General features: G+C 43.0%; 1 protein-coding gene across 1 annotated transcript in view; it reads left to right on the forward strand.

Moving 5' to 3' along the window:
• LOC308312246 (RNA-binding motif, single-stranded-interacting protein 3-like) overlaps window positions 1–27,577 on the forward strand; it is a gene marked incomplete at both ends in the record, with an annotated part of 57,891 nt that overhangs the window by 17,073 nt on the left and 13,241 nt on the right. The window contains one exon of the mRNA XM_080794626.1: window positions 7,218–7,268. Coding sequence (XP_080650752.1) covers window positions 7,218–7,268 — 51 coding nt within the window. The remainder of the gene's footprint in view (window positions 1–7,217; window positions 7,269–27,577) is intronic.

Genomic DNA, 27,577 nt, shown 5'->3' on the forward strand with positions numbered 1-27,577 from the left:
GTTCTTTTTAGGTGCTTAACCTGCAGTGCATCTGCTATCGTGCTATCGTGCTATCGTGCTATCGTGCGTGTGTGCGTGCGTGCGTGTGTGCGTTCAGACCGCACGGCGAGAGGGTGTGTGTGTGTAGTCGACATGTTGGAGTGGGACAGTCACACATAGGCCCGCATGAGAAACAGCTGGGATTCTCTTGTAATTTCGTATAGTTTCTTCTTCCAGCTGTTGCTCGGCAAAACATCTGTTTCACCGGGTAGCAAAACGTGACGACGCACCGGAAAACGACACGAACGACACGCCGCAAACAAACAATCAGAGACACACATAGCGGAGGAGGAGGAGGGGGGAGAGAAACACAGTGACAGGCCCCCCCAAAAAAACAAACACTCATCATTTCACACATAAAAAGACAGGGGTTGCTGCTCTCTCGCTGTCCTTGGCGGAGACGGGTGGGGGGGGGGGGAGTCACGTGGCATGTTTTGACGAGACAAGCTTTGCTCCGTTGCAGGCTGTCGTCTGGCCCCCCTCCTCCCTCCTCTCCCCCCCACAAGGACAGTGACAGAGCACGCTGTCTTTAATGTGTGAGCGACGACGCCTCACAGCAGCATGCGCAAGCCGAGATGTTTTTGAGGAAGATGTTTTCTTCTACACACGCCTCTCGTTTGTTTTTTTTTGTCCTGACCCGGCGTCTCCTGTTCTCTCTCTCTCTCTCTCTCTCTCTCTCTCTCTCTCTCTCTCTCTCTCTGTGCTGCTATAACTTGAAAGTTATAACAAACACGGCATCACTGATCCCGACGTGTGGAATAAGGGAGTTGGAAATATAAAACAGTTAAAACGTTTTGAAGAGTGTTCACACGCTGCTCTGTCCTTATGAAGAGAGAGAGAGAGAGAGAGAGAGAGAGAGAGAGATCATTTGGGAAAACAGGCAAACAAGCATGGGGGGGGTGGCTGAAGGTTGGAGTGTCTGGTTTTTGAGCCGTGCTTGATTACAACTCTGCTCCTCCACCTGACTGTGGTGCAGAGGATGGTGGGGGGGGGGGGGGGGGGGGAGAGAGAGAGAGAGAGAGAGAGAGAGAGAGAGAGAGAGAGAGAGAGAGAACGCGGGGTGAGGGCAAATCTCTATAATCCCCCTCTCGGGAAGAAAAGGCTTCCCAAATTGATTTATCAAAAACAATGGCCAAGGCTTTTTTTGAGGAAATATTAATCCTGCACACAGTTCCAATATCAGCCGCGCAGCCTCTCTCTCCGCAGACACTCGCTGTATAATATTGCCCCCCCCATCGCCCCCCCCCCCGAGCCAGTCGTCCGCGCGGCAAGGTGAGTCCTCCATCTTCCCGTTAAAGTACACAGACGACACACAGAGAGAGACAGAAAGAAAACAATCACTTATACGCTTTAGGATGCCAACAATTCCCTCTTTTTCCCGCGCAGACCCATTTGCCGTTTCTCACATTGCTTTGCTTTTCATTATGTGCTCGGTTGATATCCGAACCGACCTTCTTATAATTTGAGCATGGTACTGATTCATAAAACAATCGGTTATGCCATGACCCCCTTGAAGAGGACACGGCTGTGTGTTCGTTAATGCTATCCATGAGGCAGCTTTTTTAACCCATTTTATGCGGGAACCCATTTTTGGTGTTTGCATTACGTTATATGCTTTAAGCTTTTGAAAAATAGCAGATCTACAAGCTCATAGCGTGCCACCGAGTGGCGCACTATGAGCTTGTAGGTCTGCTATTTTTTGAAAAACCGAAGAGCGACTGACGTAGAAGACATTTTTTTAGAATCTGATCTCGGGTCAGAATGGAAAACTGTCAGGATGTATAGAAGACATTTTTTTTAATCTGATCTCAGGTCAGAATGGGTTAATGGTAATTGGCTTTGTGTGTTCTGGGAAGCCCTTTGATGCGCCCACGTGACAGTGAGGCATGGCACACATCCCACTGATCCCAGGCCAGCCTCCATGCAGTCGGTGTCCTGCGTGTAACCTCGTCTGGTATTCATTCATGTCGCTGTATAGCATGGCAGCTGGATCTCTCTGTGAGACAGTGTTGTTTTCGTCGACTAAAACTAAAGACGAGAAATGTTCGTCGACTACCTTTTTAAACTGACAAAAACTAAATGAACAGTGGTAGAATGTCTCACTGGTAGAATGTCTCCCCCTGGTAGAATGTCTCTCTGGTAGAATGTCTCCCTGGTAGAATGTCTCCCTGGTAGAATGTCTCTCTGGTAGAATGTCTCCCTGGTAGAATGTCTCCCCCTGGTAGAATGTCTCCCTGGTAGAATGTCTCCCTGGTAGAATGTCTCCCCCTGGTAGAATGTCTCCCTGGTAGAATGTCTCCCTGGTAGAATGTCTCCCTGGTAGAATGTCTCCCTGGTAGAATGTCTCCCTGGTAGAATGTCTCCCTGGTATGGTTTGTCCCTCTGATAGTCTGATTGTCTCTTTGGTTGTCTGTCCTTCTGGTAGACTGTCTCGCTGATAGTCTGACATCCCTAAAATGTCTTGGTTACTTTGCACCACTCATTGGAGCACGTGTTTGTTTTTGTCTCTGCACGCTGAAAAGTAACAGTTTTAGAAAAAGGTTTCCACTTTGCTGACAGCGACAATACCCAAGGTTTTTAGTTTGAGATGCGCATCGTGAGCTGCGATCCGGCTCGGAGGACCGTTCGTTGCTGCTCATAGGAGATTACCGCCGTTTGTCTTTGTTTAATCTAATCATTTTAGCAGGATCAATGACCAGTCTGTGTTGTTTGTCTGCTCCAAGCCCTGTTAATTCCTTTGGTTGCACTTATCTTCAGCTTTCTCTTCATGTCTGTCTGTCTGTCTGTCTGTCTGTCTTTCTGTCTGTCTGTCTGTCTGTCTGTCTGTCTGTCTGTCTGTCTGTCTGTCTGTCTGTCTGTCTGTCTGTCTGTCTGTCTGTCTGTCTGTCTGTCTGTCTGTCTGTCTGTCTGTCTGTCTGTCTCCGTCCGTCTTAGACAGATAATGCAGAATAGCAGAGATTCATTGAACCATTTTTAGCTTCAATAAATATCACCTGGCCCGCATTTTAGAATGAAAAAGGTGCTGTCCTCAACCTTGTCATTAAAGCAGTGAGACATTATTCATGGTATATGAATGAGTTTGAGTTTGAATCTTTATTTCGGTCATTTCGGTCAGGTTTAAGGAATTGACATTGCTTAGTCTACATTACCTAGTCAACGCAGTACTGCATGTGACAGCTGCTTTAGGATCATCAAATCGCTCTCACCTGGAGCCCAGAGGGGTGCAGTACTTAGTTTAGACAGTTTTTGGTTTAGACTAGTCATTTGGTTAGACCAGTCATTAGTCCTATAACTACAACCCATCTCAAACCCTCACCCTAAACCTAACCTCCCACGGGGCAGCACACCTAAACCTAACCTTAACCCATGTCTAACCAATGACTATAGTCCAAACTAAGTATGCACCCCGCCCAGATGCATGTTGGTATCTACAATCCAGCTTGATCCTAATGTCTGGATGACCTCAACAAAAGATCCTATGTATTGAATCCACATTGTAAATAAGACATAACATAGGAAGAGAAATACATGTAGATAGAAAGATATATAGACACATCATACATGTTTAATATATCGTAAAATATAATCAGTCAGATCAGTCCATGTGCAGACAGCCCCGGTAAATATGTAGGTCTTTAAGTGGATTTATATGCCGTTTTTATGGGTAATGCATCTATATGTACCGATAGCTTCTACATTACCTGACTAGAACAGATGCAGAGGACCATGGGTCGGATTTTAAGTCGTCCTTTACGGGGCGGGCTACACCAGGCTTTTCAAAGCACATAAGACGTAACGCCAGCCCCCGAATATACAGTATACAATACACACACTCACTTTTAGAGACTTTTTCCAGTCCTATATTATTTATTATTCATTATTATTCAAGCCTCAATACGTGTGGCTCGCGTGTTTCCGACCGCCTTTGATGTATAGCCTGTATCAATTGGTATATCAATTGGATACTTATAGTTTAGACAGTTTTTGGTTTAGACTAGTCATTTGGTTAGACCAGTCATTACTCATTAGTCCTACAACTACAACCTATCTCAAACCCTCACCCTGAACCTAACCTCCCACGGGGCAGCACACCTAAACCTAACCTTAACCCATGTCTAACCAATGACTATAGTCTAAACTGAGTATGCACCCCTCCTTCCAAACGCGCTGTGTACTCGCGCAACCACAACACATGCATATATAGCCCAGCCTCTATACTTTTTAAAATTGTTATCACATTAGTGTTACCTGTATCTTTGTTTAATGTTTATTACTGCTATGTCAACTGAATTTCTCTTGTTTTAAATACATGCCTCTCTATTTATGAGATATACTGTATAGATTTAGCAGGAAGGAGATATCTATCTATCTATCTATCTATCTATCTATCTATCTATCTATCTATCTATCTATCTATCTATCTATCTATCTATCTATCTATCTATCTATCTATCTATCTATCTATCTATCTATCTATCTATCTATAAACCTACCTACCTACCTACCTACCTACCTACCTACCTATCGACAGAACCATTCTTTATCTTCCAATAGAAAACCGCACCCATGGTTCATGTTTGTCTCCATCTTGATATGTCTCTCTCTATCTCTCTCTCTCTCTCTCTCTCTCTCTCTCTCTCTCTCTCTCTCTCTCTCTCTCTCTCTCTCTCTCTTTCACTCTCCGTCTGTTCTTGTCAATCTGTGGCTGTCAATCTGTCTGGTCTGTCTGTATATTATCCCATTCTGAACGGGAACCCATTTTGGTATTAGCACTATGTTATGCTTTAGCTATTGAAAAATTGAATCGACATAATAAGATTTTTTTTAGAATCTTGATCTCAGGTCAGAATGGAAAACTGTCAGGATGTAGAAGACATTTTTAGAATCTGATCTCAGGTCAGAATGGGTTATTATTATTAGTGAAGACACGCCAGGCCTCAGAGAACAGGGACTCTCTCTGTCTCATCTCTCAACTCGCTGGGTTGACGCCAGGCCTTCAGACTGATGTTGGAATCCACCGTGCAGTGTAGTTTATCAGTGTTTTACTGAGCACAGACTGGCGCATTGGAGCCATCAATATTATGGTTCCAAGCCACCAAAACTGAACTGATAATGTGATGGATTGTATATATCGTTGCTGTCAAAAAATCTGTTAACTTTTCTGGAAATGGGCATGGGAGGGGGTGGGGATCCAAAGTGATTATTTATGACAAAGAAAATAAATCCAAACATATTAGAGCTTAATTTTGAGCAAGGCAACAATTTTCCCACCGCCCAACGACCCAAAAGGTCTTCGTCAGGTCTATAGACTATACACTACAGGGTCAGTACTTTTTTTCAAAACCTTTTTTTGGTCATATGTCCTTACCTGTATCACCAAAGAGCACCTATAGAGCCATTGGTCCCTGGCCTGATTTTTTCTCTCTTTGTAAATAGGTATTATATATATAGTCACAGGTCTCTTGTAAATACTTTGGTTGGTTAACCCTCTAAGACCCAGCAATTTTTTTGAACATTTTTTAACCTAAGACTTTTGACCTTTACCCTAATAAAAGTAGGTAAAATAATTGTAATATATGTTTTTTTGTGATCACTAGAATGTCTAGAACATGTTTTATTCATTATTTGTGAAAGATATCCCCCAAATGTAAATTATTAATTTATTATATTATTATATAATTATTATACATTTTCCATCAAACTTTATTTTTTTATTTTTTTTTAACATATTTTTTTAGTCTTAGTCCTAGTAGTACAAAGTAGTAGTAAGGTTGAAATCTATTTTTTGCAAGTATAGAAATTAATGCGGGTGTTAGAGGGTTAAATATTCATAAAGAAAACCAAAAGACACTTGAATCAGCTAGCTATCTCAATGTATTCTTTGTTGTTGCATCGCCTGCGTACGGGCACACATAAGAGTCAACATATTATGTGCTGGTTCCGATCAGAGGATATAGAATAGAGAAATGTGTCCGTCCATAAAAAAGACCAAGACACCAAATAAGGATTTAGGATTTCAGAACATGAATGAGAATATTTGTTCCAAGAACACTGCTGCTTCCCCAGAGGAGGAGGAGGAGGAGGAGGAGACGGCATCCACTATTCTCCTCACAGCAAACTTAGTTTTAAACATAACAGAAGCATCGCGAATCTCACACTAATCATTACAAACGTATACAAAAGGTCACATTTTTCTATAAAAATGCTTAAAAAAAAAAGAGATTCCTTCGTCAGCTGTTTTGCATTACTATTGTGTGTCACTGCCATGAGGTGAAGAATAAAATTGAGCATTTATTTATATCAACATAAAAAGATGAAATATGGAGATGCAGGGTTTGCCGCCCGATGACAGCAATATACACTACAGTATACCAATATTATACTATATCTATGCCAAACCCGTTATTTCTCACGGTTATCGCTTAAACTTTTGCCAAACCCGGGACATCTCGGGTTTATTAATGTCTCTTAATTCCAGAATTAATAGTATTTTATTTATCGTCTGTTCGTCTGTTTTTAGGTCTGCTATTTTTTGAAAAATCGTGCAAATGCGGCACAAATCTTTGAATTATGATATTCTTTAAGAAGACTTTTTTTTTGGGACGTCAGACGTTAAAACCCATTTTGGGGCGGGAACCCCTTTTGGTGTTTGAAACATTATGTTATACTTTAGCTATTGAAAAATAGCAGATCTACAAGCTCATAGCGCGCCAGCTTGTAGATCTGCTATTTTTGTGTGTGTCAGGATTTAGGAGACATTTGGAGAATCTGATCTCAGGTCAAAATGCGTTAAAGAACCACCATTCTTCCGTGCGTTAGAATCTGATCTCAGGTCAGATTGGGTTAAACCCATGCTGGTATAGGCAACTGGACCTGGCAGGGATCTGCGCTCCGAGCAGCACTCTACCTACTGTAGAGCTGTACTTCTCCCACTTTCAGTCTGTTTTCAGTCTTGTATTGTACAGTATATAACGTACTGTATTGAGCTGTACTTCTCCCACTTTCAGTCTGTTTTCAGTCTTGTATTGTACAGTATATAACGTACTGTATAGAGCTGTACTTCTCCCACTCTCAGTCTGTTTTTACTGTATTTAACGGCAGCGCGTGTTTGTGTGAACGAGGTGGGAATTATAATTTCACTCGACAGCAATTATTATTTGTGTTTTTTTTCCCCGCAGGTCCAGAGTACGTCCTGGATGCCTCATCAACAATATGTTATGCAACCTACCGTAAGTACACACGCACGCACACGCACACACGCACACACACGCACACGCACACGCACACGCACACGCACACACAATACTCCAGTAAAGTGCAGATATTTAACAACAAAAGTACAGTACCCAAGTAAATGTACTTTACTACTGTACGCAACTGCTCACTAATTATCATGAATCATGATCTCTCTCTCTCTCTGTCTCTCGGTGTCTCTCTCTCTGCTCGGTGTCTGGCTCAATGTAGTTTAATGGCTTTAGGAGGGAATCATCAGGCAGTTTTCATATAAGCCCTTCGCTCAAGAATATAGTTTACAACGTTGGAAGAGACGTCTTGATATATTATTTAGAGTTGTTAAAAAAAGACGTGGAAAAATACTAAAGACCCCCGTCTGGAAAGTCTTCTTTTAAATGCATGTTGCTCCTTCCATCTGTGGCTGCCGGCCCCCGGTCCATTTGGTCAGACATGCGTGCGTGCGTGCGTGCGTGCATGCCCACATAACGCGCACGCAAGTGCACGTCGTGCACGCCGTCGGATTGAAACCTCGTATGTCCAAACAGCGTTGGTTTCGTCGACTATATACAACCGTGACGAAAACTGTTCATCGACTACCTTTTTATTCACTGACGAAAACCCGGGCAAAAAAAAAAAATTAAGCTATGACGACTTAAACTATAAGACGTGGTTGCAAACTGGACGCGTTTTTCGGAAAACCGCCGCTGGAAATCCGAAAAACGCGCTCAGTGTGCAGGGACCTTTTTATTTTATATACCGACAACTTCGTCATCAAATAAAAGCTTGTCGTATATGGTTGGTTGCATGCTGAAAATAGCAGACCCCTGGTGAGCAATATGTAGATTGGCTATTATGTTGCATCGCAACACATTGTGAGCTTGTATATTGGCTATTATGTTGCATCGCAACACATTGTGAGCTTGTATATTGGCTATTATGTTGCATCGCAACACATTGTGAGCTTGTATATTGGCTATTATGTTGCATCGCAACACATTGTGAGCTTGTAGATTGGCTATTATGTTGCATCGCAACACATTGTGAGCTTGTATATTGGCTATTATGTTGCATCGCAACACATTGTGAGCTTGTAGATTGGCTATTATGTTGCATCGCAACACATTGTGAGCTTGTAGATTGGCTATATATTGCATCGCAACACATTGTGAGCTTGTATAGTGGCTATTATGTTGCATCGCAACACATTGTGAGCTTGTATATTGGCTATTATGTTGCATCGCAACACATTGTGAGCTTGTATACTGGCTATTATGTTGCATCGCAACACATTGTGAGCTTGTAGATTGGCTATCTTTGTTGCTATCTTGTGTTAGTACAACAAAGCAGGCCATCCATTTACAAAAAAAATAGATAATAATATTGGAGATATAAGGTTTCCGCCCTGCCCCAAACGACATACCATATGACGTGCAGACGTCCGACAGCCGGCGGGATGATGGTTCTACTTTTGCGGTTGGTGTGCCATAAAGACTTGACATAGAGTCATGTTATTCCTCTGTGATAGATAGCTGCTTGGAACGGTCTTTCCTATAAGCATACAAACCAGTTGTGGGGAAAAGTACTGTTTTACGTATAAGCAAAAAGTATCAATACTGTAATATAAAATGACATCCTTTTCTAAATGTATACTAAAAGTACAAAAGTATATTGGCATCAAAAGTACTTTAAAGTACAGACTGACCCCAATGCGTCACGATGCGACGCTTGTAGATCGGCTATTTTCAAACGGCCGAAATGTATATGGGGCTGAAGTGTTTAATGTACGTTTTGTAATCATAATGCCAGAACTAAAGTTTTCAAATAATTTTAGTGGAGTAAAAGTACAACATTTGGGTCCGAGATGTAGTGTAGTAGAAGTAAAAGTATACTGGAAATTGGAAATAGTCTCAGGTAAAGTATAAATACCTAAAAAATTGATTAGTTAAAGGACCACTTCACCACTTTTCAACTTATCTTCCTATAATTCGTCCCAACTAATGTTCATGATAAAAATGACACAATTCTTTCCTATACTCAGTCTGTGTCTCATTATAGGAAGGCTGTGGGGCAGTTCAGAAACCCGTCCTCCAGTGACATCATCGATGGTGAATCCAAGCTATAATAGAAACGGCAGGCTGATCTTTTCCTGTCGAGTTGCAATGCAAAAAGCTGAAGCCACCGTTCTCACGATAATAAAAATCTAAATATATTTTTTCTTGTTTAAAAAATAAATCCGCCTAATGATGATGTCACTGGTGGACTGAGTGTCCGAACTGCCCAAAGCCCTCCTATGTGAGACACAGACTGAGTAGGAAAAAAAAAATGGTGGTGTTTTATCATGAACATTAGTGAGGACCAATTATATGAAGAGACGTTGGGAAAGTGGCGAAGTGGTCCTTTAAGTACAGTACTCGAGTAAATGTACTTTACGCACTTTCCACCACGGCTTGGAACCGTCTTTCCTATAATAAAGCACATTTTGGTGGCGGGCGGGAGGGAGGGAGTGACTCAGCAACATTTTTACCAGACGGTTGCTCAGGGTTACGCCAAAGCCAGACCGAGTCACTCACACACCAGTCATATATTAGTATTAATTAGATTCAGCTCAGCGGGCCAGACAAGGCTGCCTGTTCAGCCTCAGAGATGCAGGCCAGCTATAGGCTGCATGGCCGCCGCGCGCCACTTCCTGATGCCCTTCAGGTTTTGAAGAGTTCACTTTGTTTTGCTGTTAACGTCCTTAACCCATTTGGGCCTGACATGTTTTCTGAAATACCTCATGTTTCTGTATCAGTGGTGCTCAATATTTCATGTCAAAGGACCCCAACATTTTTATTTAATTGGCCCCCCATCTGAAAATATGTTGTTCCAGGGACCCTGGCTCTGAAAGAATATATATATTCAAAGATTTGCACCACATTTTCACCATTTTTGAGTGGTGCAACCACTCAATGTCCGTGTACACCTACGTATGTGTTCATGTATGTAATGAGCACGAGTATATGACTTATTGGTACCAGTAGGGGGCGCCAGAAACGGAGAGGGAAAGTGCTGCTCTGCCTGCTAATAAGAGAGAGAGAGAGAGAGAGAGAGAGAGAGAGAGAGAAAGAGAGGAATTGCACCACTCAGTTCACACGGGTGTGATTTTTCAAAAATAACAGACCTACAAGTTCACAGCAGCTTGTAGATCTGCTATTTTTCAATAGCTAAAGTGTACCATAATGTTTTAAAACACCAAAAGGGGTTCCCGCCCAGAATGGGTTAAAGGACCACTTTTCTACTTATCTTCATATTATCGGTCCTCGCTAATCTAAACTGGCACAATGCTTTTTCTACCCGGTCTGTGTCTCATAATATAGAGGAGGGCTGTGGGCACTTCAGTCTGTTTCTATAGCGAAATGTAACTATAATTCAGCAGCAGTGACATTAGCGTTTTCTCTCAGTCAGTCGATTCTTCATATCCATATGAGTGAAACGGCCGGGATGACATGTTTAATTTTTCAAACACAGTTCTTATATGAGGCGATCTAAAATCCCCCCTATGGGGATTATAATGCAAATAAAAGGTGGATTTGCGCCCTCTACCGATATCAACGTCAGACTTCGGCGCTCTATTGTCTCCACAATACTGTCTCCTAGAATCGATCACCATATCGTACTGTATAATCAGTCTCCATTATCATTCTGTATCTCAGAATGAGTATACATAGGCCTATACTGTATCAATATCACAGAATGAGTCTCCAATCAGTTTATTTTTATTTTTATTATTGCATTTTTTTTATACAGATCTCCAGTTGAGGTATAACACAACCTATTGGTTCGTTTGCTTGTTTGTTTGTTTGTTTGTTGTGTGATGAACAACCCTGGCGCCTCAGTTAACCCATTCTGACCTGAGATCAGATTCATACGAGGGTTTCCACTGGACACACACACTGGTCTGATGAACCCATTCTGACCCGAGATCAGATTCTAAAAAATGTCAGTCGTTCTTCGATTTTTCAAAAATAGCAGACCTACAAGCTCGTAGCGCGCCACTCGGTGGCGCGCTATGAGCTTGTAGATCTGCTGTTTTTCAATAGCTAAAGCATAACGTGATGCTATAACACCAAAATGGGTTCCCGTTCAGAATGGGTTAATTGAAGCGATATATGAGGTGATTACAAGGTGTTTTAGTGTTCATCGAAGCGTCGAATAGGCAGACATTTAACGGGCCGTCTGTTGTTCTTGTTGGTATTTTTTTTGTCGAGAGCCTTTTTTGCCAGCCGGTGCATCAGAGCAGCGCTTCTACAACCCGTGCGTGCCACATGATTGTACAATGGGGGTTCCCAGCAGTGTTGTTTTCGTCGACTAAAACTAAGACGAAAAATGTCGACTACCTTTTTCCACTTAAGAAAACAAAATGGAAACTAAAAGAAAACTGTGCTACGGTGACTAAAACTATAAGACTAAATTTACTGACAATTTCGTCTAACAAATAAAAACTAGACTAAAATGTTAGGAAGGGGACTAGTGGACAACAGATCCAGTATAAGTCTTTTTAACACTTGGTTGCATGCTGAAAATAGCAGAACACACATGTGAGCTTGTAGATCGGCTATTTTCAGCAAGTGTAAAATAAGTCATTATGACGGCAACAAGGCCCGCCAAAATACATTTTAGTCGACTAAATCACCTGTAGATTTAGTCGACTACCAGTAAGACGCGCAAACGCGGGAACCGAACGCAGCTCGTACATATTTGGGTTTTTTTTTTTTTTTTTTAAGTTTTTTTTTTTTTAAGTTAAGTTATTTTTAAGTTAAGTTTTTAACTTAGCCATAACCATATAAGGAGTCCCCAAAGCAGCTATACGTCCAAATATGGAGTGTGTTGCATCAATCACAAACAAATCACTCAGCTCCATATATGGGCACAAAGGGGACACACACACACGGACACACACACAGACATGATCTGCTAGGTCTCATAGTAAGTGCTCACTGCCTTCGCAACAATCTTATGACATTTAGTCGACCAAAACTAGACTAACACTAATACATTCCAGGTGACTATACTATTCCCAGGTGACAGTGAAGTGAAAACATTGGCCAAAATGTCAAATAATATATAGAAATAATATATATATTATAAAACATTGTGAAAATAGCAAATCTACAAGCTCACAATGCTCACGTTATTTTAGTGTTGAAGTCTAGGCTGGCCCAAGTTGGACCTGCAGCCAGGAGTATGTATATCCCAAGACCAACTCTGCCACTTTATGTTTCGTTTTGTTTCTTTCAAGTCTTTTCCTCGACGCAAACAAAACTAAACCCCCTTAATATGACATATTTGCGTTTCATTAATTTCTACATGGTGTGTTTACCTGTGTGTGACGTCATGTGCACGAGACTCCTCTCCTCCTGTGAGCCTTCTTAAAGGGACACTTCACCCTTTTTGCAAAAAAATATATGTTAATGACGTTTAGAAGCTTTAGAACACTTTCCTGGGGGTCTTTATGTGTGTAATGTGTACGTGGTTTTAGATATTTTAGATTGTAGCAGTGAGCCTGTTGTCTCTGATGTCATGGACACTGGGCTCACTTCCTTCCTGGACTACATGTTGTCTCAGTAAGACAGCTCTCCCCCCTATCCACAAGGAGGAGCAGTGCACCAAAGAATTATGGGAATTGTAGTCCAGGAAGGTAGTGAGACCAGTGTCCATGACATCAGAGACAACAGGCTCACTGCTACAATCTAAAATATCTAAAACCACATATTACACACATAAATACCCCCAGGAAAGTGATCTAAAGCTTCTAAACGTCATTAACATATATTTTTTTGCAAAAAGGGTGAAGTGTCCCTTTAATGCTGTACGGTAGTAACATAATGTGGACTTTAAACACTTTATTTTGAAGCGCAGGGATCATAATTGATCCTATTCCTGACCTTCTGCCGTAAGCATTTCATTTAGCTTACGGCACATCATGCCTGAGGTGCTAATGTTGGCTTGAAGCTGCGTGTGTGCTCTTCTTCCCTCCTGACGGGGGACTGCCCTTAAGTCAGACCTCCCGTTAGTCCGACCCGTGCCGCGGGTTACGAATCACCCGTTCTGCGGGGTTACGAATCACCCGTTCTGCGGGGTTACGAATCACCCGTTCTGCGGGTTACGAATCACCCGTTCTGCGGGTTACGAATCACCCGTTCTGTGGGTTACGAATCACCCGTTCTGTGGGTTACGAATCACCCGTTCTGTGGGTTACGAATCACCCGTTCTGCGGGTTACGAATCACCCGTTCTGCGGGTTACGAATCACCCGTTCTGCGGGTTACGAATCACCCGTTCTGCGGGGTTACGAATCACCCGTTCTGCGGGTTACGAATCACCCGTTCTGTGGGTTACGAATCACCCGTTCTGCGGGGTTACGAATCACCCGTTCTGCGGGGTTACGAATCACCCGTGCTGTGGGTTACGAATCACCCGTTCTGCGGGTTACGAATCACCCGTTCTGTGGGTTACGAATCACCCGTTCTGTGGGTTACGAATCACCCGTTCTGCGGGGTTACGAATCACCCGTGCTGTGGGTTACGAATCACCCGTTCTGCGGGTTACGAATCACCCGTTCTGCAGGGTTACGAATCACCCGTTCTGCGGGTTACGAATCACCCGTTCTGCAGGGTTACGAATCACCCGTTCTGCGGGTTACGAATCACCCGTTCTGCGGGTTACGAATCACCCGTGCTGCGGGTTACGAATCACCCGTTCTGCGGGTTACGAATCACCCGTTCTGCGGGTTACGAATCACCCGTTCTGCGGGTTACGAATCACCCAATGACTGTCTCTGTATCAAAATGAGTCGCATGTGTGACTAAATTTGACTGAAAATTTGACTAAAGCTCTCAAACTCTGCCCGAACCCGACCGGTACCGACCCCGACATTTTTGGGCCAGGCCGGGGCCCAACAATTATGCTAATTAGTCGGGCCGGGCCAAGCCGAGCCTCGGGCTCCCTTTTTTCTTTATTATAATGAAAATAGCAATTCTGTTATTTGCTGGCCTCTGGTTTGCGGCTCACCAAAATGAGCTTCAGTTCATATGCTAAATGTTTTATAAAAATCAATCGGATTATATCACACGATAGCTGAAAAAGCGTCGGGCTTTTGTCATGTCGCATTTGCGCTGCAGCTATATCTCGTTATAAACCCAGCTGGCTGCGATGAATAACCTAATCATTATAGGCCTATAATCAACGTCATAATATAGTCACCAACCGATCCATATAAATGATGTAATTCTGTGGTGTATGATGTGACCACGCAATGTTACAGTCCACTGCAGGCTATACACGGGCTATTTGATTTACAAAATGATTAGTATTATAACCGCCGTCCCTCGGTGCGGCGGCGCGCCCAATTTAAAATAACAGATCTCTAAAGCTGTCGAGACACGCCATGAGCGTGGATGGTTTGTAAACTTTGTAGGCTGTTTGTTCTTTTGGACCCCGGCGAACGGGGACGATACTTGGGAGTCTTGGACATATAGCTGCTTCACTTCAAAGGAAACTAAGGGGAGCTACTCACCACCACCACCACCACTGGAAATGGAAGCCATTAGAATGATATGGAAATGGAACATTAACAGTCTAACGTGAGCTATACATAAATCCTTTATTTCGGCGTTACAGTGGGGTTCCATTCCTTTCTGCCGGCCCAGTACCCATAGCTACCTCTAGGTATTTAAAAGTACCTGGGTACCTATGGAAGTCACACCTCTGATGGGTGTGGTTTAGTCTTAAGGGGTGTGTTCTTTTCACCCACTGTGTAATGTAATAAACAGACAGTAGGTGGCAGTAGGGCAGTAGGACAGAGGCCAGTGCAGTATACAGCTTGCAAATTTCCATGTCCATTGAACTCCGTTCTCACTCTCACAGTGACTCACACAGACACACACTGAACCACGGCGCTCGCCGCTGCGCTTGCCATTAAAGTGGCGTTCTTTTTTTTTTCAGGCTTTAGCTGGCTTCCGGGCCTAACATTATGGTATTTTTTAGGGTCGGGGCCGAGCCTCGGGCTGACCCAGTTAGGGTATAGGGTCGGGCCGGGCCATAATTTTTGGGGCCTGTTGAGAACTGTAGTCTCTAACATTACACCTATAGCTGCATGTTTAAAGGGACACTTCACCCTTTTTGCAAAAAAATATATGTTAATGACGTTTAGAAGCTTTGGAACACTTTCCTGGGGGTCTTTATGTGTGTAATATGTGGTTTTAGATATTTTAGATTGTAGCTCCGCTCCCTCCACTGGCTCCCGGTCGCTGCCCGCACAGAATACAAAACTCTGATGCTGGCATTCAAAGCAACCAAAGGTATGGCTCCCCCATATCTTGCAAGTATGATCGAACCCTACAAACCCTCCCGCTCACTCAGATCAGCCAACGCAGGGAAGCTAGAAGTACCCTCACTAAAAACGCCGGGACAACACTCCACACGTCCCAAACTCTTCTCCCTTCTGGCTCCAAAACTGTGGAATGCACTTCCCATTGCAGTCAGAACTGCAGCATCACTCCCAATCTTCCGCCGTAGTCTGAAAACCCACCTTTTCAGACTCCATCATGGCCCATAGCACTTACCCCACCCCCTTAGATAGCAATTCTGTAGACTTAGATAGCATTTGATACAGACTTATAGCATGTTATGTAGACAGCATAAGTGCATTGTATGTAGTCATAGCACGTCATAGTACATATGTGTAGCATAGTAGTATAGATGTATAGCTTATATGTATAGTTTCATTATAGATATTCCACTGTTACTTTCTTAGCTTACGCATGTTTCATGATAAATGTCTTTATGTGATGTATTCCCATGCTTTTTTGTTCTTGCTTAATGTAAGTCGCTCTGGATTAAGAGCGTCTGCTAAATGCCTAAATTGTAGCAGTGAGCCTGTTGTCTCTGATGTCATGGACACTGGGTTCACTGCCTTCCTGGACTACATGTTGTCTCAGTAAGACAGCTCACCCCCCTATCAACAAGGAGGAGCAGTGCACCAACAAATTATGGGAATTGTAGTCCAGGAAGGTAGTGAGACAAGTGTCCATGACATCAGAGACAACAGGCTCACTGCTACAATCTAAAATGTCTAAAACCACATATTACACACATAAATACCCCCAGGAAAGTGTTCTAAAGCTTCTAAACGTCATTAACATATATTTTTTTGCAAAAAGGGTGAAGTGTCCCTTTAAGCATTTATTTATATGTAGCTGCATTTCAGCTCTGACACTTTTTTCAGCTGTTACGCTTTTTGCTGTAGCTCACAGACTTCAGATCTCCATCTTTCTCTGATTTTTATATGGCAAACTTGGTGACCACTAGAGCTTTTAAATTGGAAGACAAGTCCAGTTCCTCCATAATATGTGATTTCCTCCATTGCATTGCAGCATCCTGAAGCATGTGAAGAGTCTGCCTGTGCTATATAAACTCCTCTCCTGAACAGTTAGTCTTGCCCCGATGACTGTCTGTGTCAAAATGAGTCACGTTATAGTACCGAACCAACCAGCTGTGTTTCTCCCTGTAGAGAGGCCATTAACGCCCCGCCCAGCCCCTGCCGCTCCATTCCGCCCCCTGCTGGGTGGCGACTGCCCACATGTAATCTGGTCACAGCAGGCCACCAGCCACACACACACACACACACACACACACACACACGCACACACGCACACACACACACACATGCATAGTCCCATACACACACATTCATACTAGCTTTCTCTCTTGAATCGCATCATCCGATCAGGCAGCTCACTTCACACTCTGCCTCTGACATTTTCCTGGCTAGATTTTAAATTATGGAATTGGTATAACTGCAAATTAACCCCTTTGCAGATCTTTAACCCTTGAGAGCGCGTCAAATGGAAAACAAATGGACCCGAAAGTTGCATCTGCATTACTAAGTTAATTAACTAAGAGGTCTACTCAATTAGAGAACGTAAGATAATTATTTTTGCCTGTTATCTCTCCTATATGTGACACAGGCCAGCACTTTGGTCCTCAACTCGATTTTTACAGATTACAGATTATTACAGATTATTAAAGTACAGAATGTAAGCTTTCATATGATGTATCATTCAATGAAATTGGACAATAATTTAAGGAGATATGACCATCTAAAACTTGTTGAAACAGAAAACAGATACAAATGCAAAGTAGTTAATTTGGCCTGCAAAGATTCATCAGCATTTAGCACCTCTGGAATGGGTGTGACAATAGATGCTTGTCCACACCCCTAATGTCTTGCATAATCACTCCCCCACCCACTAACCACTCCCCCACTAGGTTACCTGTCAATGACAGTTGAGTGGACACTTAGGTGTCACACTTAAGTACATGTTGTTTTACTTGAGTTAAAATAAAGAAATGTAGGACTGAAGTTGTTTAGTGTATGTTTTGTAATAATACAATCTAAAAAGTAACTAGTAGGCTAACTGAGTTTTCAATGGATATATGCTATGTAGTTTTAGACAAATGCTTTTACATTGTGTGCACTGAAACAAAGGGCAGAAGAATGAGATCTTACACCTGGCTTTCATAAACAAAAACTTTTATTTGTCCAAAGTTTGAAAATACAACATGCACAATAAAGTGGCCATAATAATGGTAATAAAAGGTACAATAAAAGTATGCACAATAAAGTGGCACTATTTTCAATAACATAATATATTGGCCTATATAAAATAAAGTGGCTGGTATTTTGTTGAATAACAAAGAAAAATGTGTGAACATTACTCTGTGTAAACTTTTCACAAGCAGCACTATTTAAAAAGAAAATACAAGTAGCTGGCAATGTCTTTGCTGGTTTCAAGTGTGGAAACGATTCACAAGCAGCACTATTTTCAACAACAAAAAATAAAGTGTCTTTGTTCAATCACAGTGCAACTCAAAAAAATACAAGTAGCTGGCAATGTCTTTGCATGTTTCAAGTGTGGAAACGATTCACAAGCAGCACTATTTTCAACAACAAAAAATAAAGTGTCTTTGTTCAATCACAGTGCAACTCAAAAAAATACAAGTAGCTGGCAATGTCTTTGCATGTTTCAAGTGTGTCAACTAAAACCGGAATGTCTTCTTCTTCTTTGGCGCAGTGGACTTTTTTTCTTTTGGTGCTGCAGGTTTCGACTTTTTTTGTTTTGGTGCTGTTGCAGGTTTCGGGTGTGTATCGTTTGGTGCTGTGGACTTTGGTTTGGGGCACGTGGTGTCTTGTGCCTCATCACGACAGAACTTTCGGATTTCCTTAAAAAGATATTCCTGCCGGGCCATGTCGAGCCCAGGTGGGGGCTGCACCGGAACACCATCTTTAGGGGGAAGGATGTCAGTGTTCTTCAGCAACTGAAACTCAATCACTTCTGCGTCGCGATGCGTTTGTGCCATCACTACTCCAGGCCTATCTGAAGCAAACGTGAAGTGTTGGTAACTCTTAATCTTTGGGAGCCTCCGGAAGTAGGGAGTCAGGTGGGTCTGCCAGTCGAAGCCTTCAACAAGCACTGTGCCATCTTCATGTCCGACAAGCTGGGAGAGGTTCACCCCCTTATCCTCAGAGCTTTTATCCATAACCTTCACAATGTCTGCCAAAGTGTCCACTCTGCTCTTTCTGAAGACTTGCTTGAAACGTCCAAAACACCAGTCAGGACCAAACTTGGTGTGTCCCGCAATCAGAAGGTGAAGGCCCAGCTTCAAGTGCTGCTTGTGAATGGTTCGCCACGCACAATACCAGAGCATGAAGTTGTTTTGTCCAGAACAATTGTCACAATGAAGGTCAACGATCTGTTCTCCAACTCCATAGTTGTTGAAAAAATGATGCAGGTAGCTGATGACTGCGTTGCTGCCCTTTCCTGATGCCATGCCTTCATCAATCAGGTAGTTCACTTGCTTTATCAACCCTTCACAGTGGACACCGAAAAGACCACACTTCCGTGCAGTGAGAAAAAACAGTTGGCTGACCTGAAGAGCCGAAGATGGGTAGTGCACCTGAAAAAGAAGAAAAAAAGAAATGACATTAATTTTGACATCTTAACTTTTGCTTAACACAGTAGGAAATCAACAATGTCAAACAAATCGCATGTGAAAATGGGATAGAATTATGCTAACCTGTTGTGCAAAGCATACATTTACAAATTATGATTAAAAAAATAGCTGAACTACAAGATTGTAGGGTGGCACTTGGTACTGTGCTATGCTATACTCACTTCACACGGGTGTGATTATTTAGCATACATTTACAAATTATGATTAAAAAAATAGCTGAACTACAAGCTACAATGACAAAATGTAACAAGCATTTGTTGTAAGTGTTGTAATGCGAATAAAACAAATAAAACAATTACATACCATCTTCCATGGCAGCCTTGTAGAGACGCCACACTGAGGCTTTGGTTACATCACTTGAAAGCAACTTCAAACTGTAGTCTCTGTGTCCAGGGTGTCGTCCAGGCAGAGAGATGGCATGGATTTCTGCATAGTTTGTGATGAATGTCAAGATCCGTTTTATGTCATCACTAGACAGAAACTTCTTGTGTGTTCTGGGACCTTTCTTCTTCTGGCGTGAAGATATACCATTCTCCTTGTAGTGTTTCACAAGGGCTTGGAGAAGGGTTTTGCTGATCCTGGACAAAACGACATAAACACTTTGTTACAAACTAACCCAACAAAATAATGGTAGGAAATACGCAAATGCCTATGGTACAGTGTAAAGCCTGGTTTCTATTTACTGTGCAAGGCTACATCCGTTCTAAAGCCCGCCCATTGTATCCGCTAATAATTTCCACGCATACATACACGCACACAAACTGTTTCCGTATCCTCTCCATACCGGATGTTTTACTGGTTAACAGCAGTATTATTTAACAGGGCACAATAGTGATCCTCTGTCCGCACAGAGTTGAGCAGCGCTTACTGCCACATAGTGAGCCATACATACATACTGGCGTTATTCTCACACACACGCACACACACACAGTTACAGTAACAATAAATAAGTATCAATAGCATAGATTAGACTGTAACTCACCCATAAAGAAAGAGAAAAAAACGATTTAATTTCAACCATTTAGACCATTTCATTCTGGCGAGTTGAGGCACTTTTGGCTGGCACCTGTCACATATGGTACCGCATTTTTGTTTGGGGTCTGAGAAGAGGCTAAATCAAATAGTTGGTGGTGGTCCGTGTGGCTCAAATGCCAAATAAATAACGATAAAGTATCCAGAAGAAGAAGCATGTTTTATTATTTGTACTTTTGCCACATACTATTGATCAAAAGATCCACAGGGAGTGCAGTGCCCGGTGTCGAGTCCGTCGGATAAGACACACATACAGACATCTCCCATATATGGGCATGGAAGGGACACGGACGGATGCGGGTGGAAGGGGTATATGCTCTGACACGGGCACGACGGGTATTGCATCTGGGATCTCCAACTTCCGGTCTATAGTTTATTAAATAATGAAAATGGATGGATATAGATGTGTTGCTTATATCCCTATAGCATATGAGACGCTGACTATTCAAGTGGTTAAACACGTGTCGAGCAGAAACACAGATGTCTCAGTCTCACTTCCGTGATGCTTCTGTTCACCTCCCCCCCCCCACCCACACACACACACACACACACACACACACACACACACACACACACACGGACAGCTTCATGGTGTCAGACATGGTGACGCGTCACAGTCTATCGTCTCCGTATGTGTGCTGCAGCTCTGCATATGTGTATACGAGCCGTGCATATTACACAGTGGGTGAAAAGAACACACCCCTTAAGACTAAACTACACCCATCAGAGGTGTGACTTCCATAGGTACCCAGGTACTTTTAAATACCTAGAGGTACCTATGGGTGTCAGGCCGGCAGAAAGGAAAGGAACCCCACCGTATGTGCTCCTCGCTGTTCATTTCCCCCCCCCCCCCCGCAATAAGCTGAGACCCATGCGTTTCCCCCGTGGCCGCCCCGTACGTGTCTGTCACGTCGCGACTCGTGCCGCCGCTTGCGGCGGAGCGCTATATTATAGCTTCCATCACCGTTGCACGGTTTGCCCCGGCTGCGATGGCAGGGCGGCCATGTGGCCGACCGACCGTACGTCCGTCCGTCTGCCGCCCCGCTCGCACGCTCCCGGTGGCCCCCGCCCCGTCCCCGCCGTCGCCCCCGTCTGTGTCTGTCGGCGGCTGCTGGCAGACCGAACCCAGCTGCCCCACCACGCCGTCTATATAACCCGTTAACACCTGAGGTCCGTCCTGGAAACAAAAATGTCTTCCATTTAATCACGACGGTTTTCTGGAAAAAGCCTATATGTGTGTCTACGTATAGGTGGTGTTCTCAAAGGCTTTCATGTCAAGGACCCTCAAAAAGTTTGAGTTAACCCATTCTGACCTGAGATCAGATTCATACGAGGTTTCCACTGGACACACACTGGTCTGATTATAACCCATTCTGACCTGAGATCAGATTCTAAAAATGTCAGTCATTCAAAAATAGCTAAAGCATAACATAGTGCTAACACCAAAACGGGTTCCCGATCAGAATGGGTTCAAAGCGTTTGCTGTGAAGGAACATAATATTCAAAGATTTGCGCCGCATTTTGACGATCTTAAAAAAAAAAAAAAAAACATCAGCAGATCTGCAAGCTCGCGTGTAGCGCGGCAATCGGTGCCACGCTTATATATGAGCTTGCAGATCTGCTATTTTTTCAAACGGCTGAAGTTTAAAATCATGGTTAAAGTGGTTAATAAAAGCTATTATTATAATAATAATAATAATAAGGCGACATAGATGCGTCCTCAGATCTAAATGGACTAACTATAAAGGATCACGAGCGCCATGCAATCTGTCCCCGTGATCGTTTCTGCCAGCTAAACGCATGGCAGGGCAGCACACGCACACACACGCACACACACACACGCACACACACACACACACACAGCCAGCGTGCCCGGGCTATATCGCGCACGCGTGAAACTAACCGAGCATGCTGTCTCATGTCTGAGTGTGCTCGGGGGGGTCGTTTAAAGCATTTTGTTCGGGAACCCCTTTTGGCGTTAGCACTATGTCATGCTCTAGCTATTGAAAAATAGCAGATCTACAAGCTCATAGCGCGCCACCGAGTGGCGCGCTACGAGCTTGTAGGTCTAGCTATTTTTTTTTTAAATCGAAGAACGACTGACATTTTTAGAATCTGATCTCAGGTCAGAATGGGTTAATCAGACCCATTGTGTGTGTGTCCAGTGGAAACCTCGTATGAATCTGATCTCAGGTCAGAATGGGTTAAGCCAGTTGGTTATACAGCTACAGTGTGTCGCTGCATGCGCCGGGCCGCGCGGACAATATGGAGGCAGCCGAGCGTGGAAAAGGACGAGAGGTCACATGGCTATAGCTATAGCCAACCACGGCGGTTGAACTGCAGACTCAGTGGTGGAGAGTGACTCATTACATTAAGCTCAAGTATACTGTTCTTATAGGTACAGTTTTTGAGCTATTTGTGCTGTACTTGAGTGTCTCACATTTTCTGTATACTTTTACTTCTATACTTCGTCTCAGAGGCAAAATATTGTACTTGTATAACTTCACTACATTTATTTTAAAACTCGAGTCACTGTCTTGTAGTATAGACTTGAATTTGAGATGGCCAAACATTATACGTTAACCCCTTCGCCCTATGTACATTTCGGCTATTTTCCAAAGATATTGTGTACATTTGAAAACTTGGAAATTGGACATTCCGCACATTGACTATTGACTACTTATACTTTTGGTACTTTAGGTACATTCTGTGACGCCAATTATTGTATACGTTCACTCGCGTACATCTTGTACTTGTATAATAGCTATAGGGGAAGCGGCAGAAGCAGTGTATAGTCTATTGAATAGTTTTCATTTAGTTTTAGTCACATTTCAGTCACCTGGAATGTTTTAGTGTTAGTCTGGTTTTTAGTCGACTAAATAATATCGTAAGATTTCAGTCGACTAAATCTACAGGTGATTTAGTCGACTAAAACGTATTTTGGTGGGGCCTTGATGCCGTCGTAACGGATGATTTGACACTAGCCGATCTACAAGCTCCGCTATATATCGCGTCGGGGTCTCACTATTATGCCTCTCAGCCATTATAAAACACCTGGTAACCTGAAAGCCTCTTATGGCTTTAGAATAGAACAGGAACGCCGCGCCACAGTGGGCTGCAGGGCTGGTACTGGGACAAAAAAAATCGGCCCAGTCATTTTCGTGCAGATTTGGCCCAGACCGGCCCGGCCCGGCCCACCACAACCAGCGCGCAGATAACAGAAACTATATACCGCCAGCGCTCCGTCGCGGCACACACAAACAAACAAACAAGCCCCTAATAATACCACCACTTTTACAGAACAACATAAATGATATAGGCCTACAAACTATACACACACGACCCTTTGAATTGAATACTGGACTACTCGCCCCGGTGCTTGCCCGTTTTTCCTCCCGGAATTTTCACCAGTGAGGGGGATAACTTTGTAATATGCTATTGGCTGTTTGTATTCTTTTTGGACAAATATAAAAAGATACTCCTGTGGAAAGGCTATATTATTTTACTTATATTGACCCTATAAACAATTTAGTATTATTTAGTATAATGTAAGGTTTTGCCCACTCAAATGGTACCTCGTCAGATATATCCCCACATATCCTATACAACAACTTCTGTGAACAGACTATAAATAACAGACTTAAATTATATTTGTACTTAGGCTGTCTGCTCTCATGAAAGTTTATATAGTTAGAGAAATTAAAAGTCCAGCCGTCTGCTGTCCAGCCTCTCCCACCCCTCACTGGGGAAAATTCTGGGAGGAAAACAGAAACGGGGCGAGTAGTCTTGTTACCTTTGAATTGCTCTCACAAAAAATGATGCTGTCAAAAAGGATTCAAGACAGAAGAGGGTTTATTTGTCACTCACTGATACAGGTATACAGTGCACATTATCATGATGTGGCACTGTGCAGAATGGCAGCACGCCCGGAACCTTTCCTGGTGGCCTAGCTGCCAGTCCAAAACAAATAATATATATTTTTTAATATCATGGCGGCCCCCATACGTCCTATACAAGGCCAGTCCAGCCATGGTGGGCTGAGGAGGAGTGGCGAAGCCTGCAGTCACATAGATTTCTCTACTATACAGTTAGTGCTGGCTGAGATGTCTTGTGTGCATCTGTGATATATTACGTTTGACTAAGCTCAGCCATACGAATCCAGACGGCTCCCCCCCTCCCTCCCTCCCCCCCCCCCCCCCCCCCCCCGAGCAGCCAGCTGTTTTGTTAACGAGAAGAGTGAGAGAGAGCGAAATGAGAGACTCCCTGTGTTATTGTCCTTGGCTATTTGGGTGTACGCAGCACGTCTTCAAGACGTCTCGTCGATTGTAGGACATTGTATAGTCTGTCTCTCTCTCTGTTCCCCCCAGGCAGGCCTTTCTGTGGTTCTTATAAGCCATTTAGGCCTGGCCTCAACATTTAAAAAGAATCTTCTAAATCCTCCAGTTTTTTTTTAGAGTGGCGCGCTACGAGCTTGTAGATCTGCTATTTTTCAATAGCTAAATTATAACAATGTTTAAAACACCAAAAAAGGGGTTCCCGACTGATGCAATTTTAGTCACTATAGTGACTTTGTAGATTTTGATTGTTATAACAAAACATACAGTATAACCACTTCAGTCCTATATTTTGGTCCGGATTAGCCGATCCACAAGCTCACAATGCGCAGCGATGTGACACATCGTGAGCTTGTGGATCGGCTATTTTCAAACGACGTTTATACTTGAAACGGGACATTGTGTATAATGATGAGCCCCGCCGCTCCGGGCTATGGGATTGAACATATATAATCACCGCGTAAAGCAGTCGAGAAAGGAGGATTTTCCAAACGTCCACAAACCGTAATCCAGGAGAGAGGAGAGCTGTTGGGCGCGGATCCACCGTTGATGGATCCTCTTGCTATCCAAATTGCGGATTTAATTTGTGCCTTTGTATACTGTGACGCTCCCGCCATGTAAAAGCTTCTGACGAAAGGTAAACATGTGCTTGTGCCCATATAGGAGGCCTTTGCTATGTTTCACCAGTTTCAATTGAAACGGGCCCTCCACCCTCAGGGGGGGGCCTCCAAGCTATACGACTGATAACGTCTAGGTGTCAGTCAACCCCTGCCCGCCACTCTTGGCCCTCACTCACTGCCTTGCTCTCTCCCACAATGTTAAGTTATTACACCTAATTTCATGTTAATGACCTGGGTTAAAATGTTGCAGCATTGGGAGGTAAAGGGGAGACACTTTTATTGTGAAGGGAGGGACGACAGGATGAGGAGAGGTGCGGGTGTTGTTGTTGTCGCTAATTGCCGAGAGTAATGGCTGCCTGTTTTGAACAGTCAATTTATTTATATCAATACGGCTTTATCAACAAAATAATTATGGCAGGTATAGGTACCGTATATGGGGGGCCTCATATTTGGTCTTGAAACGGGCCTCCAGATTCCTAAGGCCGCCCCTGCGTTGTGCCAATGATACTCGAGTGTGTGTAGCGAGTGTGTGTGTGTGTGTGTGTGTGTGTGTGTGTGTGTGTGTGTGGGGGTGTCATACTCCGACTCTTAAAGTGAACGCATATTGGCACCTGGAACTGAGAATTATGCTAACAGCTATAGCCGCAATAAAAGAGTTACACACAGCACAGTGTGATGGCAATACTTCAAATTGAATTCTGAACTTTTACTCACGGAGTAGTTCTAAATTGCAGTATTTCCTATACTTTGGAAGGACTCTGTCCTTCTCGTTCATTTTTCTCCCATCTTCATTTGTTTTCTCTCTCTAGCAGCCTGCAATTCTCGCACGCACGCACGCAGGCACACACGCACGCACGCACGCACAAACAAGGTCTCGGGTACTGTGTGGCTGTGCTGCGTGCTGTGAGATATCTCTGCATGTCTTTTGTTTCCCGGCCAACCATCATCAGCACAAGTACATAACAACAGTATAGAGAACTTAAGAACCAGTGCCAGTGAAATACAACAGCCTCTGCAACAGAACACGTTTAAGTCCACTGACTTTCTCATGTCCTACATATCCGGGTTCAATGTTTGTTTTTTTTGTTTTTTTCTTCCATGTGAGTTTCATGCCGTACTCTCTGGTAAACCAGTAGTGGTTCTATATACAGGATCAGCACAGTATCGAAATCTCTGCCGGGAGACCAAATAATACACAACCAGCACAGTCATTGTTTTAATAACATAATATAACTCTACCATAGAAATTGGTTAAATGTGTTTAATTTATTAACAAAATAATTGTGGATTTCACGTGCACAACACCTTTATAAGCACACAGTGATTGCACGCATGCAGACACACATACTAAAGCTACAGGGATATAACCAGACTGCAATAAACTGTTGAAAACCACTGCAATAAAGTAGTTGCAGTCAGTGCAATGCTCGTGCACGCACGCACGCACGCACGCACGCACGCGTACACGCACACTGTCAGACTCACTTCAGTGCACTCACGCACGCATGCATGCACGCACGCATACAAACACACTGTCACTGTACTCCACCAATCCTCAGCACCAACCAGGCAGCCATGGCACAGCATGCTATATAGCTAGTCTCTCCTCCATGACTGATCTATATTCCCCAGATAGCATTTTCCATCACCTTGATTTGAGCTATATGAGCTTGCTTGGTATATATATATATATATATATATATATATATATATATATATCACCCATTCTTGAGATAAGGGACAAAACTTTTTTCAAACTGGATTTTCTTTTTTTTTAAGATACATTCAAATCAAATAGATGTATTTGTAGACACAGGTCTCAACTACCAATCTTGAGAAGGAACAGGTTTTTCGCATAACATTTCTTTCTAAAATGGGACATTTATGCACTTAATACCTGATTCATGTCAACTCCGTCAGACACACTAAAATCCCTTTTAATTGAATTTGATCATTTCAACAATAATATAAAGTCCTCAGTTATCTTATAATGGCTTTCAGTAATCAAGTTAAGTAATACAAATCGTTTAATATTATTTTGTTCCAATATCACACTATTATGAAATATCCAATTTCTCAAAACCGTCATTTCAACCTTTATTTTCAATATTATAACATGAAAACCATGTAAAAAAAAAAAAAAATCATCATTACGTATCATTTCAGTTGGTGTTTCAATACATAAGCACAAAAGATTTGACAGCGAATTTTCTATTTCTTTGGAAATTAACAAAAACATCACGGGACGAACGTCTGACGGAGTTGA

Source organism: Protomyctophum bolini, assembly GCF_963924005.1.
Source record: "Protomyctophum bolini genome assembly, contig: SCAFFOLD_286, whole genome shotgun sequence".
Classification (NCBI taxonomy): domain Eukaryota; kingdom Metazoa; phylum Chordata; class Actinopteri; order Myctophiformes; family Myctophidae; genus Protomyctophum; species Protomyctophum bolini.